The following is a 14341-nucleotide window of genomic DNA, read 5'->3' as shown; positions in this document are numbered from 1 at the left end:
TCTATACCAAACAAATGAAGATATAAAATTTTGACCTTGGACGAACGATATTAGGATATTGCATATGATGTAACATAACTTTATAAGTAGGTACACATATTTGAAAAAGTATTAATACATCAGGCACGTAATACCAATACGTGCAATCATTCATTATCATAACATAAGGCGACGGTTTTGTGTAAGGGGTCTAGATACGGATCTCATTCTCTTCAATGATTCCAATTTCAAAAAAATTTATTCAGGCTTATGTCTCTGCCAATCAGGAAACGGTATGCGCGCGCAGTCAAAGCTTAAAATTTCCCCAAATCGCTCGAATCTGTTTCAAATTATGAAAAAGTTTCTCATTTATTAAGCTAAAGTAACCATTAATTTTGCATGCTGAAGACTTAATTACATGAATATATGCGCATATATAAATTGTACTCTTTAGTTAGTCCAGAGAACTACTAAACCCTTTATGAATATACGTTTCTTGCTCGAAATAAATTCATTTTTTAAACACACACTTTACATATTGCACCATTGTTACGACGTTCGAAAATATTTTTTTTGAATATTTATAAGCTTATCGTTGTATCTTTGTAGCTAAAAATGAATTGTTGCTTTATATAACCGAATTTTAAATTTATGTGACCGGATTTTATAAATGATTCTAGTATCCAAGTGGGCACTGATTTGTTCCACCCCTTTTAGGCTACGACAGATTACATATTAGCCGTATTAATTAAAACCCTAACAATGGCTACCATTACTACGAAGTGGCAAATCGGCAACATTTTGAAATTTCACAGGTTTTGAAGGTGTGATAAATAAAAACTGAAGCAACCTGTATACAAAAAAATCGGAACAAAATGGTGGATGGTACATTTTTCATTTATTTTATACCTTGTCATAAATACATACGCGTATTGGTTTTATGCGAGTTTTATGACGGTTTCATAAAAAACCTTATCTTTATAATATCGCGAAACCAACTTATGCGTGTGTCGGACTCCTCATTATATCGTCTTAAAGCACGAATAAAATAAATAAAGCTTGAAAAGTTCTAAATACGGAGCGCAACAATAATGGTGGATGCGCCACTAGCATTCACGTTGTACATTCTGCCTCCATTTTATCTCTCGAAAAATTTCTCATGAAACTTTCATTTTACACTTCCTGTGAACGTTATTAAAATTTTCATTTCTTTTCTTCTCGTTCACAAAAACAATTCTCGTTAATTGACGCAATGCGCAAATAATTTTTATCTATCAGTATATCTGACGTGTCAGATATTTACCTTAGCGACCGTTCTTCAGCTTTTATGCAGATAATATCGAATAATAAACTGAAGCATGCGCTAAAAGCTTGTTTAAAAATGTGCTTTCTTGAATGTATCACTTCGAAACAAACCGGTGACAGCGTTTGACGCGCTCCAACATGGAATTACGTGAACTCAAGAGCCCAACTACTAGCGAAACGGTTCAAGCGAATTATAGTAAGTTATCTGATCATATCAGGCGGCTCACACCTCAGGGGATACAGTGTAGCGTTTTTTGTGGAGGAACGAACTGTAAATATGAAAATCCGGAAAATTGGAAAGCGGATAGTTTGGCCCTACAGGGAATATATTCACATTGGTAAGTTAGTAGATTTGTGATGTCACTTACATGTAACCGGAGATACGTGAGTGTTATGTATCCCACATGTTACAAAGTGAGTTATTGTATGTATTTTTGAGTGTTGTAAAAATCGCTATTGACGAATTTATATTGCATGCAATAACTGTCCAGAGTCGGCTTTTGCAGGATAACTGATGATATTCTAGCGATGGCGCGCCCCAGCACTATGATTATAGTCCAAAAGAATATCATCCAACAGTTCGAAAGGTATATTGCTGTAATTTAACAAGTCGGTTTCAATAGGTTTGGTAATTTCTTGTAGTTTAGGAATAAAATCAATAATTAATTTACAATCTCCAAGAGAGCATGCAAGTTGTGGCCAACCTTTAGAAGATTCCGGATTTTCTTACGACCCTAATATTTTCATGGAACATAATAGTAAGTGGCACATTATTTGCATTTTATTTTCCTACCGGCTTATCAGAAGATCTTAACGACTGCATCCAGATCAGTTAAACTTTCACTGCATGTTTATCAGCTAATTCGGTCGAAAATCAATACTGTATTCACACTTGAACTACTTTTTCATACAAAGTCTACAAACAGTAATGACCCATTGCGGTTGTATATTGGGTTGATATAGTAACACACTTATCGATACCCTTATATTTTTTATGGTTGCGGTTCGACAACCTGTCGAATGCACGCGCTAGACACACAAATAGACAAGTAAAAATTGTAATGAGCTGCAATGGCGAAAATTGCGTTGTACTTTGGCAGTTTACTGCGATAATAAACGAGTTATTCTTGCTCGAAAGTGCCTAGAGCGGTATCATTGCAGCTAAACATGTAAGCCCAAAATAAAACACGCACATAATAAATTACAACTTTAGATGTTCATCGTTAAATTATATAAATGTTTCGACATCACAACACAGATTTTTTTTAAATAAACGCACTCGTTAGTAATGCGGTTGGCAATAGTGGGTTGAAAGCCCCAATTACACAATAAAATTACCCAAAACATGTGAATATGTTAATCATAAGTCAAAATATGCCAGAAAAACAATTTAACAATAATGGGCACGAAATGTTGACAAACTAGTAATAAACCAGTCGTGACTGAATAACCCTCATTCATATTCAACTACTATTACAACCCAATATAAATAAATCGGATTTTTGTTCAAGTCATGCGAAAAATGCGATCACATTACGAATCGATAGACTAGCTTAAGGCAGCGAATGGCAACTGTGTTACTACAAAATTTTTTCTAAATTTTCCCTTTTTTTTGTTTGATAAGAAAATAGGTTTGTCGTGCACGGAAACGTAGATTGGGGGATAACGCTCCTAGAACGTTCAACTTTTTCTTAAATGGGTCAGTTTAAGCAACACTGGTGTATACAGTTGCGTGAACACCCCCCCCGTGTCGAAATACAATTAATCATTAATTTAATGAATTCAAGTGCTAGACAATCGTTTAAAATTGATTTTCTCGTGAAAAATTCAAACGAGGAAACGTTCTATGCGTACCTACTGTGTCGGACTTGTTGAATAGTACGTGAGCTTTGTTACGATTTCGTTACATTATTTATTAGAAAATCTAACAATAAACTGATTGGAGGAAAATCGACAACCTCATAACCTTAAACTATTATCAAACTATTGAAGAATTGTATTATTAGAAGACAAAATATAACGCAACGCTACAATTACGGTTTCAGTACGATTGCAACAAAAACTCCTGGGGGAGGTTTTTCTGACACATTTTGCGTGACATCAGAGTATGTTCCTTCCATAATTGATCATTTTTTTTGACTAATTAACAACTGTAAATATTGCCGATGGGAATTTAGGTCGCAGAAACCGACGCAAATCCCTTGGGTGAATGTCCCATGTAAATATCTGAATTCACAAACACCAAGTTGTTAGCACGAAGTTTCGATACTGTTTTGTGTCATCTTCAAACTAATCACTATTATATCTTCTGAAAAACTCACGGTGCACTTTACAAACACTGCTCTTCGCTCGCTTTTCTTAACTCTGGCTAAAAACGCTTCAAAAGTAGTCGATTACAAATGATACACTTTGAAACTTGAGTTTTTAAGTTGAATGTGTTTTTAGTCTACTACTACAATTTCGCATGGAAAGACTACGGGGACGCCACATTAGTAGGTTTATTAAATATGGTGAAAGTGCTAGCTTTTGCCATAACTGAAGGGCGGGTCGCTATTCATTGTCATGCCGGTGAGTAATTCCCAAGCATGCAACCTCCATAATTTTCGGTTATTAGGAAAATAGCGTTCAGTTATCAACTAGTTTGTCTACCATTAGAAACAGTCTATTTTAGTATTATCGATTTTATTAACCATTCCGTAAACATTCTGTCAATCATCAATTCGACGACCATATTTTATTGAGGACATTTTTTTCTATAATTAAAACTTTTCTTATAAATAGTTAGTCCATAATTTTTATATTTTTAGGTTTGGGGAGAACCGGGGTTCTAATAGCCTGTTATTTAGTTTATTCCTTACGTGTCACAGCCAACGACGCAATCAGATACGTCAGGTTAAGACGACCAGGGTCTGTACAAACCAGAGGTCAGATTTTGTGTGTGAGACACTTCGCACAGTTTGTACTTCCCCGGACTATAACCTACTGTCTTAAGTACGTTCACGATTTGCGCATGTGCACTCGTAACGACTTTGTTTCAGAGAGAACATCAACAAAGATAAATATATGACTGAATTTACTCTACCGAGGTTTCTAAGGAGGCAAAAAGTAATTCTACACGGTTACGACGAGCGGAACTTCAAATTTCTACCAAAGGTAGCCAAATAAATACCGTCACAGTGACATTTTTCCAACCAACAGTTCAAATTTTAGATTATTCATTGTGTGTGCGAACGCATTCTAAAACTGTGTGGTTGTTGGATCGATGAGTTCCCTCCATCCAACACTCCCTTTACTTTAGATTTTCTTTTTACGAAACTAAATGGAAATCGCATTCCGCGATACGAAAGCACTTATAGTTTGTGCAGCAATAACTCTGACTGTAAGTCGCAGCTGCGCCAAACGCGTCCATTTTGACTTGTACTTTCAGCCTTGTATTCTAACAGTGACGTGAAGTCACCGTCTGAAGAAACCTCTTTAGCCACGAGTCCAAATCCTTCCGAAAATGGTGATCCAAGCGATTCTTTTTCCGAACTAAGCACATTAGATGGTGATGAAATAAGTGAGGAGCTTTTGATAGAAAATCGATGTTTTCAAGAGTTAGAAACACAAAAGTGTTTCAGTCAAGAGAATGAGGAATCGATAGTTATACAAGATATTAATGTGGCAGTTGACAGTCTTTTGAAGGACTATTCGAGTCTAACTAACGACACTAGGAAAAAAATTAGGCAGTATCAGATTGAAATTAACACGTCTCAAGTCGGGTGGGCGAAACTGGCGATCGAAACTGACTTAACTGTTTTATCTATGCTTCTTTTTGAGTGGATCGAAGGGTTAAAACAACCCGTTATCAAACGGGATATGTTTGAGAATATCGTCATCCACTACAAACAACCAGAAATATGCTTCCAGAAGTTTCCAGCAGTAAGTAGCGACGGGACGACGTACTTACCTTGCCCTTTCCTCTCACGTTATAGGAAGAAGCTTATGTCATCGAATACTTGCTAAGGTTTATTAGCAAAATAACCCCAATTAGTAAAGATAGCCAAGATGATTTAGTAAAAAGGATGATTGGGGCATGCGCACATCAAACACTGTTAATTCAAGGCAAATTGAAACCGTTAGGTAAACGCTTTTTTCTGTATTATAGTTTGACTTTCTTAATTTTTCAGACAAAGGGTTTAAAAAACTGCGCGATGGAACACTAGCGTGCACTATACAATTTTTCCAGTCTTTATTTGAGATGATTGAAGTGCACCACAGCCTTAAAACAACCGTCTACTTAGAAGAAAATCATATGTATAACGAAACACACATCGAGAGCGACTTCCAATAATTGATATTTTGGTGAAGATGATTACTATTTTTTTAAAGCTATTGTACTTCTTTAATAAATTTAATAAATACCCCACTCTTTTTTAAATGACTAAACCAAACACAATAGACAATAGTGTGCCTTGCGAAACAAGTTACGCCGACTCAGCACACACAACATGGGTGTTTCGGGGATAATCAAATGCGCTTTTCGTATTACCACTAAAATTTTATTGACAACTTCACATACAAAACTGATTTTAAAAATATTGCCAAAACAAGATTACAAAGATTGTATAACACGATAGTAATTTAGAAAGTACGTCGATCGGGCTTATGCGTCCGATTCTTGTATATATTTAGAAATGAGATAGAATATTTCATAGTGCTTGATGTCCGGAGGCATGACCAAATTGCTCAGGACGTCTATAAATTTAGCTTGGAACTCTTGACTGTCCAAAGTTTTGTGAATCAATTTAAAAAGCAAGGCACATTTTCTCGACAGCTCAGCAACGCATAGTTTCTGTTGGTCATTCTTTAGTGGGAAAGAACTAATTCTTCGGAATAACGAGCTCAACTTCCCGGCGATGTAGCTGATTCCATCGTCGCTGCCTTGAGAGAGGTTATCCTGCAAATCAAGAAATTCCTTAATGAGTCCACCTTGGGTTTGCCAGTTGATAAGAACATTGGAAATGGGTTCCAGTTTGTTGAGGAAAAACGTTAGGTAGTCGTACTGCTCGTTGACAAACAATTCGGGTAAAATGTGAGAAACGAACGCGCTGCTCGCATTTTGCCAGTCTTCCATGTAGACGTAGTGTTGGAAGTAGTCGTAGTAGTGACCGCCGACTTTGCTTTTAGTGGCTTTCACTTCGTGAATCCAGGCTGGGGGAATGTGGAACGTTTGGACCAGCTCTTTCTCGACTTGTGCGGTTTCGGCGAACGTCGCTAGATTTCGGTCCAGGATTCTAGTGATCAGGTATTTCTTAACGGTGTTATTCTCGAGGAAGAGAAGAGCGAATATCGCCCACTTCCAAAGACCCATATTTTCCAACTGAGTGGAGAACGTAGTGTGAAGGTGCTCTTTCTCAGAGTCGCGGATTAAACCCGCTTCCAGGGACAAGAATAGTTGCAAAATGAACCAGCTGAATCAAACGGGTTACCAACTATTAGTATCATTATTATTGTAACTTACCTGAGTCTGTAGTCCATCGCGTTTTCAGTGTGCGTCTCTGGGTGAAGTACATTACAAAGCTGGTAAGTACCGTCAACATACAGAGCCAGAATATGATAAAGCAGATCGAATTGGCTGGTTTGCGACTGAGATTCACAATATGGTGGTATAGGTTTGCAAGCATATTCCGATTCCACGAAAGCTTTCTTGTACAAATTAAACGCAACATCGATTGGTGCAGCCGCCGGAGCTATATACCACAAGTGTAAGCCGAAGCTTCTCATCCAGTTTAAGTCGTCACAAGTATTAATAGTTTCGCGAGTAGGTATACCAGCTAGAAGCAAATATAGTTTTTTAAAATCGTCGACAATCACGCCCCTCTCTTTCCAGACGAAACCATCCAAAAATTTTTCCATCCAGTACTTGTCTCTATCGTTGGCACTCATCTGACTTATCAAGAGACTCAATCTGTGCAGATTATTTTTACTAGCGAACTCGCACGCTTCCGGAATTTTATAAAACGAAAGTAGTTTGAAAATGGTTTTAAACGTTTCGGATTCTTGCATCTCTAGATGTTCGTCTATGCTCCATTCGTCAGACAGGTCGTACGAGAATTTTTTAAGCCTGAAAAACAGCGTGAGACCTCGTTTCGTACTTAAGTCAGGTTATTACCAATCGCTAACGTATTGTCGTCTACTACAAGAGGAGTTATCGCCGGGACCCCAAAGAGCTGAACATAGATTCCATACGCTACATAGGTACTTGTCGCGGCCCGTCAGGGTCTGGTGTCTCACGTGATCATTAAATAAGTTGGTTTGTTTTTGCAAGTAGGACAGATCTTTCCTGATATGTAAAGTAGGAACTTTGTCGTTGTCAAAAGTAAAGTCGCTTTCGGCGAGAGTTACTTTCAACATGTCGGTTAAATTTGGCTGTAAAACAGTGGTTAATCATACGAGACGCAACAAAGTAAAAACGAACCATCATTGAATTGTAGTGTCCGGGAGCGTCCACGTTCATGTTGCAGTGATTAAGTGTATAGATAACCTCACTATCGGCAATAGGGTCCGAGTTATAGAAGTTAAACCCTTTACCCCACCCGATTTTGTAATTATTACATTTGAAGATAGCCAGCTCCGTGTAACATCTTTGGGTCGAAGTAACCTTCTCCGGGTGTACTATGACTATTAGTGATTATAGTTGATGTCCCACAATATAAATCCTACTTACGTGATATATCCGGCAACTTGTACATCGTCGGTGAAACGACTACCTCACTCGGTACTAGTTGCCTGGTTTCCACAACTACACTTTCAGGTTGCTTCTTTTCCTTAATCTTGTCTAAATTTGTAAAAAGGGAAGATTTAAGAGTCTGAATCGCTGACTCTGTATGGTACATCTCCTCAGTGAGCATATAGTGATCTTCCTGCCAATAATCCAGCATAGTCGGATCGGTGACGAAACTATCCACGTCCTTCAATAAAGTCTGATTCTTCATAACCTGAAGCCCTCCCCCCAGACCGAAGGGCATCTCCTCAACTTCCTTCAACCAAAATCAAATTCGCCCCAAATCCACAAAACAACCATCACTTACCTCAATCTTCTTCAAAAGGTCCGCTGCTTTCTTCGCGATGGCTTTCTCCCCTCCGACTTCGCATTCCTCTTCGTCGCTGTCCGTAAACGCGTACTTGGAGAAATGTTTCACCTTGAACACCCACGATCCCGTTTTCGGTCGATAATCCACGAACTTGCAGTTGTGTTTCTGGGTCACGTGCATCAGATTATCGACGAAGTTGGTTTGGAGGATTTGGTTTACGTCGGTTATGTAATTATTCGTGCCTTTTTCTCTCGGGTAGATCTTGTCGAGGGTGACCTGAGCACGTCGGTTGATCCCTTCGCCCACCTGCGGCTTTTTGGTATCGTCTGGGTAGATGATCACTTCGCGATGACGGAAATGCACGATCTCGTCAAAGTTCATGTTGGAAATGTCTATAGGGTCAGGGAAGTACACGTTTCCGTAGCCTCTACGGCCTATTGTGAGTCCTTGTACGACGCATTCGCCGTTGTCGTCCATGTATTGTTGGAGGTCTTTGAGGGCAGGGTACATGTAGTACTCGGGTTTAGATAGTATTACGCCAGCGGCGTTCTCGATAATTTCGGGTTCGTTGGTTGTGGTGACTGATGGAGGTTCGGTGTCGGTTTCAGCACCGGCTGGATCATCATCTATGAGGGTCATATTACTGCTGACTTGGCTTGGAGGTAGTGACTTCGACGACCTCGATTCACTTAGAATATTAGATTTGGAGGAAACCGCAGAAGGAGAGAATACAGAATCATCGACCGTTCGAGTGTCATCGGTATCCTCTGTGGCTGTCGTGTCGAACTGGAGCCTCAAATTCATTATTCGCCCTTTGTATTCACTCAACGTTTCGCCGTAAGTACCAGCATCGGAAATGTTACTTCTGGGGCTAATAATCGAACTTGAATCGGCTTCACTTGCCGCCTTCATACATTCTTCGGCTTCTTCCAACAATTCGTTCTTGTATTTATTGTATATAGAATTATTATTGTCGTTGAATTTCCGTATCACTAGGCATTTGTGAGACCCTTTCAGAGTTTGATTCGTTTCGAAAAACTCCTTATTGTAGTTGTTTCCCTATACATTGCTGAGTCAGCGAAATTCGCACTAGTCGGTTAGTAATACGTACGCGTTTAGGCTTGGGCATCTGCACCTTAATCTTCGCTTTGGTCCCCAACATTTCGTCCCTCTTCTTAGAATAGTCGAGCAACAGTTTGATGTCCTTCGGGTTCGTGGTACTGTTGCTGGAGTCTGTCAACACAGGCTCCAATCCGTACACGTGCGGACCATCCGGAAAGCTATCCGTGGCTATCAACGAAATGTTCTTGGATTCGTCGGACGGTTCCGGCGGGAATTGACTACAAAACAGTTAAGAAAAAGTCCTCAAAGAAGAAAAAATACGTACAGCGGTTGTTGTTGGTTCATGTTCAAAGAAAACGATGTTGGTGTTTGCTGGAATACGTTATTGTTGAAAAGGCTACCTCCTGTGTTTGTGCTCCCGAAAAGACTAGGAGGTTTGGAAGCTGTACTGCCGAACAAAGAGGGTTGCTGAAGACCACCTACAACGAAACTTTGACACTTCCATCTTTTCAAATTTGGACTACCCTACCAGTTAGGTTTGTGCCAAATGCCGGCTGTGTCGGTTGAGTGAACGTCGGTTGTGTAAGTTTTCCAAAGTTCGTCCCAAAGGTGGGTTGGCTCGTCTGCCCGAACGCTGGAGTGGTGTTAGTTTGCCCGAATATCCCAAATCCCGTGTTGGGTTTGGACACTTGGAACAAATTCGAAGCTTGTGTGGTACCGGCCTGATTGAAGGAGAACCCTTGTTGGCCCGTATTGAATCCAGTCGTCGGCTGCACCGGCTTTTGAAACAAATTCGTACCAGTGTTCTGGAAAATCTTTTTCAATTGCTACTAATCGACTCGATCCGCTTACCTGAGTATTAGTTTGTCCGAAAACCCCCGTTCCAAAACTCGGTTGCGCCTGCGTGGTGGTGGTACCGAACAGCGGCTGCGAAAAAGGCTTCTGTGTTTGCGTGGCGCTGAAAGGGTTGGAAGTCGACTGTGTTTGGTTGAACCCAAACGCAGGTGTCGTGCTCGTGGTCGCACCGAAAGTGTTCGGCTTCCCGAAAAGGTTGGGAGTATTGGTCTGGTTCGTGACTCCGAACGCTGGAGTTGTCTGTCCAAAGGCCGGGGTTTGACCGAAAGCTTGCGGCTGGCCGAAGCCTTGCTTATTGTCTGTTTGTCCAAAAAGAGACGTCGACGATCCGCTTGTGGAGGCACCGAAAGGAGCAGCACCGAAACCCGTTTGTTGTTGGGGTCCTTTTCTGTTACAAGAGTAGTCTTCAAATCTTAGTTCTTCGAAAGATTTGCTTTCGTATTCTTTCATGCAAGTGATGCTGTGATGTTTGGTGCTGATGGATGTAGTGACACCGTTTTTCTGCATAGTGTCGGTGCCTGTGACCGGTTGGAACTTGATGACGGTTCCGGTGGTTTGATTTCCGAAGGTACTACTACCGAATAAGTTTGAACTGTTTGACTGAAAAAGAGATGTTCCAGCTTGTTGTTGGGGTTGTTGTCCAAATAACCCCGTCTGTGCTGGCGTGGAACCAAATCCGAATGTTGTTTTATTTTGGCCGAATGCATTGCTGGTACCGAATAAACCGCTTGTAGAGGGTTGGGGTTGTTGACCGAATAAATTTGTGCCTAGAATTACGTTATAGAAGATCTAGTTCAAAGCACTAGTACTAGAGGTTAGTATTTTGCCCATAATGTGCTCAGGAGAAGGAACAGACCGAAGGAATACACAACATACTTACAAACTTACCACCTATACTTACCAGAATCGCCGCATGAAGATGTCGAAGCTAAAAAAATTTCAAACGTAAAAAAAATAAAAACGCGCTGGTTAAACCTGCTCACGAGAAAAACAAAAGGTCGTTGGAACTGATAGTTGAAATGTACGTTTAGCAGGCGGTTCTTCCATACGATCTAAAATTGTATTTTGTGTTGATTGTTACAAAGCGTCGGAGCCTAATTTTTCTTACCAACTTCGTACGACGGAAGGGCTGCGATCATTTCAGCCGAGGAAGTACACATTTTTACTATATACGAAGAAGTGAAGTAATAATCAAAAATGTACGTGCGCTATTCGTTTACTACAAAGTCAAAATACTCACCACCGCTAGCGGGTGAAAATTCCATATCCGTATCCGCTTCTCGGGGGCGGAATGGAACTAAATAAATTCAACAAACACAAAAATGTGTTAATCCTTCAACTATAATTATTAATTACCCATCCCTAAATAATTTGTGAATTGTCGGTTCAGCATTGAATGCTGAGGAATTTACACATAAAAAAATGTAAAATATGGGAGACAAATAAAGGACGCAAAAAGGACCAAAGTCGCATCACTTGATTATGTTTACTCCATATCCTTTATTACAATATGGAGGATAATAGTTTACGCATACAAAACTTTGGACCTTTTTGTTTATAATGAAAAAAATCGACTTACGAGTGCTAGTAAACGGCATGAGGGTGGATCGGGGTTGTACTATCAAAAAAAAAAATCCAGTCAACCAAAATTTCGCGACGCACTCTATACTTACAACTGGAGGGGCCAGGTTGGGGTTCAATTGTTGCAACTGTTGTAAGACTAGTACTCGACGCGAATTTACCTTAAAAAATTAAACAAACAAGTTTAGAACCGCTCGCTTATAAACCTGAATGTCCAGGGCATCTAAAAGCAATACTTTTTCAAAACAGACTCACCACCTCTTTTAAGGGTAAGACGGGGGGACGAAGGACGTACAGTAGAAGAACTAGGAGGACCAGGGTCAAAGACGAAACTAGGACCGGGATCAGAGGTAGAACTGGGGCCTAGATTGGGGAATGAACAGGAATTGGAAACGAAAGAGGCTGTAAAATAAAACAAAATTAATTCTTGTATCGTTTATTAATAAAAAATATTAATAATGCAAATATCGTATTTTCTTACCACTACCACTAGCACTTCCACCTCCAGTAAATTTTAGCAAGGATGGGTCGAGACTTGGAGGCTCATCTAAAAACGATTTTGTGTTATTATAAATCTTGGCAATTGAGTGTCAAAATAGTTTGCTTTTTCTGTTATGGACTTGAATTTGATACTCTTTTTTAGGATGATGTCATCAAATTTCCAGGGAGGATAAATAAAATCATTTTCTTTGAACTGCGGCAATTCCTCCATTCCAGCACTATTTAAACCACCGTGTGGTTGGTACCTAGTCAGAAAACTAATGACCACACAATATGCATATTTTGAAGCGTTTTGTGAGACTGAAGGATTACTTAAATATGATGACCTCACCCTAGCAAAAAAAATCTTTCACTTCCAGTTCTACAAACCGCCAAAAAAAAAACTACACAAAAAACTACTGAATCTTCATTTGTAAAAAATCAGAAGTTCATAATACACAATTTGTAGGAATTTACGGACAATTTATAAACAGTAATAACATGCATAACTTCCAATACAAATTGAACACTTACCTGGGACTTTGTATTTGACGGGTCGTTTAGGAGAACTGCGTGGGATAGCTACAATAATCTCACTTAAATAAACAAAAACAAACATGAATGCTAAACTTACGACCCATTGTCACTTCAAATTTGAGTGTAAACGGAAATAAAAGCTGAAATAACAAACTTTAGTCAAAAAGAGAGATAAAAATCACTATCTACTCTCATTGAACTCTAGATAAAATATAAAATAACACAACACTGTCTAAAACAACACACATATCTTACATTGTATGCACAATGACCACAAAACTGTCTCGGAAGTGTTGAAAGCGCCATGGAATCACTGTTTCCCAGGCTGAATCTATTCTACGTGTTACATATATGGGTACACAGGGGTGGGTGCAAACGAAAGGGGACATTTTTGTGTTGCAAGGGGGTGCAGTTGCACAATAATGGGCAATATTTTAAAAATTGTGAGGTTAAATTTGAAAAAAAAAATTAAAAAAAAAATACTTACCAAAACTACTTTGAGTGGATGGTCCTGCGTTAAAAGAGGATGTACTGGGTGTCTGGAATATATTCGACGGTTGCATAGATGAGAACATAGAAGTGTTAGCAGACGGTTGTCCAAAAGAGGATGTGGACGCTATCAGTCGAAAAATAAAAAGATCGTTGGTTGTTATAACAAAATTGTTGTTGGTTACGGGCTATTCATTTATTTCCTAGGCGACTTACCTCCAAAGCCTGTATTTGCTGTATTTGTCATGAACGTTGGTTTGTTCATGTAGCTTGGATACATATTTATGCTTTTTTAAGCAAACATAAATCACACTCTATTACACTGTTGGTTGAAAAAAATAGCACAATTAACACAATGTTTACTTTTTGTCAGTATTATTAAACATAAAACCGTCCGCTCTTTCATGCAGCGAACTTTTGACATACGTTTGACATATAAACGGAATCCATTTTATATGTGTGTGGAGGGCGCCATCTGTTGCGTCACGCGCCATATTCAAATTTGACATACATCCGTCTCCGTGGGAAAAAGGCCGTAGAAAAACTGTTCTGTTTTTATATTGACTTTAGAATTTAGATTTCTTTCTTGTCAAGACTGTTTCGAAAAAAAAATGTCAAGTTGTCAATTTGACAGTCACTTCCCGCCATTTGCACCACGTGACGTAACTTTATATACAAGTTAACCTTCATTTTAATTAAGTGTTTATGTTATTGTTGTCCTGTTTCGTAACATGGTTTATTTACTATATAAGTACGAATGAGCAACGTGGCAAAAGGAAATACCAGTCATCAAAGTGAGTCAATCCTTTAATTTTTCTTTAATTCGGAGCTAGTTTGGCAGTCTCATAAAAAAATTAAAAATTGCTATAGCGTATATCCTATTTGAAAAATCTTGTAATATTTATTGCATTAAATTGCACATTGTGGCGTAATTAGGTCTATTTGCGCAGGCTCAATGCGGTATTATCTTCAACGCA

The 14341-nt window shown here is 39.1% G+C and overlaps 2 protein-coding genes across 3 annotated transcripts; one reads left to right on the top strand and one right to left on the bottom strand.

Annotated features, from left to right (window-relative positions):
- The first annotated feature begins 1297 nt into the window (after nt 1–1297).
- LOC135141510 (protein tyrosine phosphatase domain-containing protein 1-like) lies at nt 1298–5644 on the top strand. The gene is made up of 10 exons (XM_064072663.1): nt 1298–1622; nt 1791–1871; nt 1927–2042; nt 3730–3852; nt 4092–4275; nt 4323–4437; nt 4495–4663; nt 4712–5205; nt 5259–5406; nt 5454–5644. Exons 1-10 carry the CDS (start codon nt 1423–1425, stop codon nt 5615–5617), a joined length of 1794 nt encoding a protein of 597 aa, XP_063928733.1. The 5' UTR covers nt 1298–1422; the 3' UTR covers nt 5618–5644.
- Nucleotides 5645–5803: 159 nt separating this feature from the next.
- LOC135141903 (nuclear pore complex protein Nup98-Nup96-like) lies at nt 5804–13806 on the bottom strand. 2 transcript variants are annotated; one of them, XM_064073479.1, is made up of 12 exons: nt 13581–13806; nt 13363–13491; nt 10275–11044; nt 9952–10228; nt 9748–9901; nt 9472–9700; nt 8358–9419; nt 7994–8306; nt 7745–7947; nt 7439–7695; nt 6788–7390; nt 5804–6737 (listed from the first exon to the last, which is right to left on the bottom strand). In XM_064073479.1, the coding sequence occupies exons 1-12, from the start codon at nt 13642–13644 to the stop codon at nt 5930–5932; spliced, it is 4869 nt and encodes a 1622-aa protein (XP_063929549.1). In that variant the 5' UTR covers nt 13645–13806; the 3' UTR covers nt 5804–5929. The 2 variants fall into 2 exon arrangements, with proteins under 2 accessions (XP_063929549.1, XP_063929550.1); XM_064073480.1 differs by having other exon boundaries at nt 9952–10201.
- Nucleotides 13807–14341: the final 535 nt, after the last annotated feature.

The sequence above is a fragment of the Zophobas morio genome, unplaced genomic scaffold (assembly GCF_036711695.1).
Source record: "Zophobas morio isolate AGI-343-1 ecotype UQ-CSIRO unplaced genomic scaffold, CSIRO_AGI_Zmor_V1 ptg000044l, whole genome shotgun sequence".
In the NCBI taxonomy this organism is placed as follows: domain Eukaryota; kingdom Metazoa; phylum Arthropoda; class Insecta; order Coleoptera; family Tenebrionidae; genus Zophobas; species Zophobas morio.
Note: the sequence above shows the minus strand (reverse complement) of the source record. Positions and strands in the feature narration are given on the sequence as shown.

Bases quoted from the DNA above. Each gene is read 5' to 3' on its own strand.
- LOC135141510 (XM_064072663.1), top strand. From the start codon at position 1,423: ATGGAATTACGTGAACTCAAGAGCCCAACTACTAGCGAAACGGTTCAA. The intron at 3,853-4,091 runs GTGAGTAATTCC...TTATATTTTTAG, and splicing joins CGCTATTCATTGTCATGCCG to GTTTGGGGAGAACCGGGGTT. The intron at 4,664-4,711 runs GTAAGTCGCAGC...TTGTACTTTCAG, and splicing joins GTGCAGCAATAACTCTGACT to CCTTGTATTCTAACAGTGAC.
- LOC135141903 (XM_064073479.1), bottom strand. From the start codon at position 13,644: ATGTATCCAAGCTACATGAACAAACCAACGTTCATGACAAATACAGCA. The intron at 9,420-9,471 runs GTACGTATTACT...AGCAATGTATAG, and splicing joins AGATGCCCAAGCCTAAACGC to GGAAACAACTACAATAAGGA. The intron at 6,738-6,787 runs GTAAGTTACAAT...CGTTTGATTCAG, and splicing joins GCGATGGACTACAGACTCAG to CTGGTTCATTTTGCAACTAT.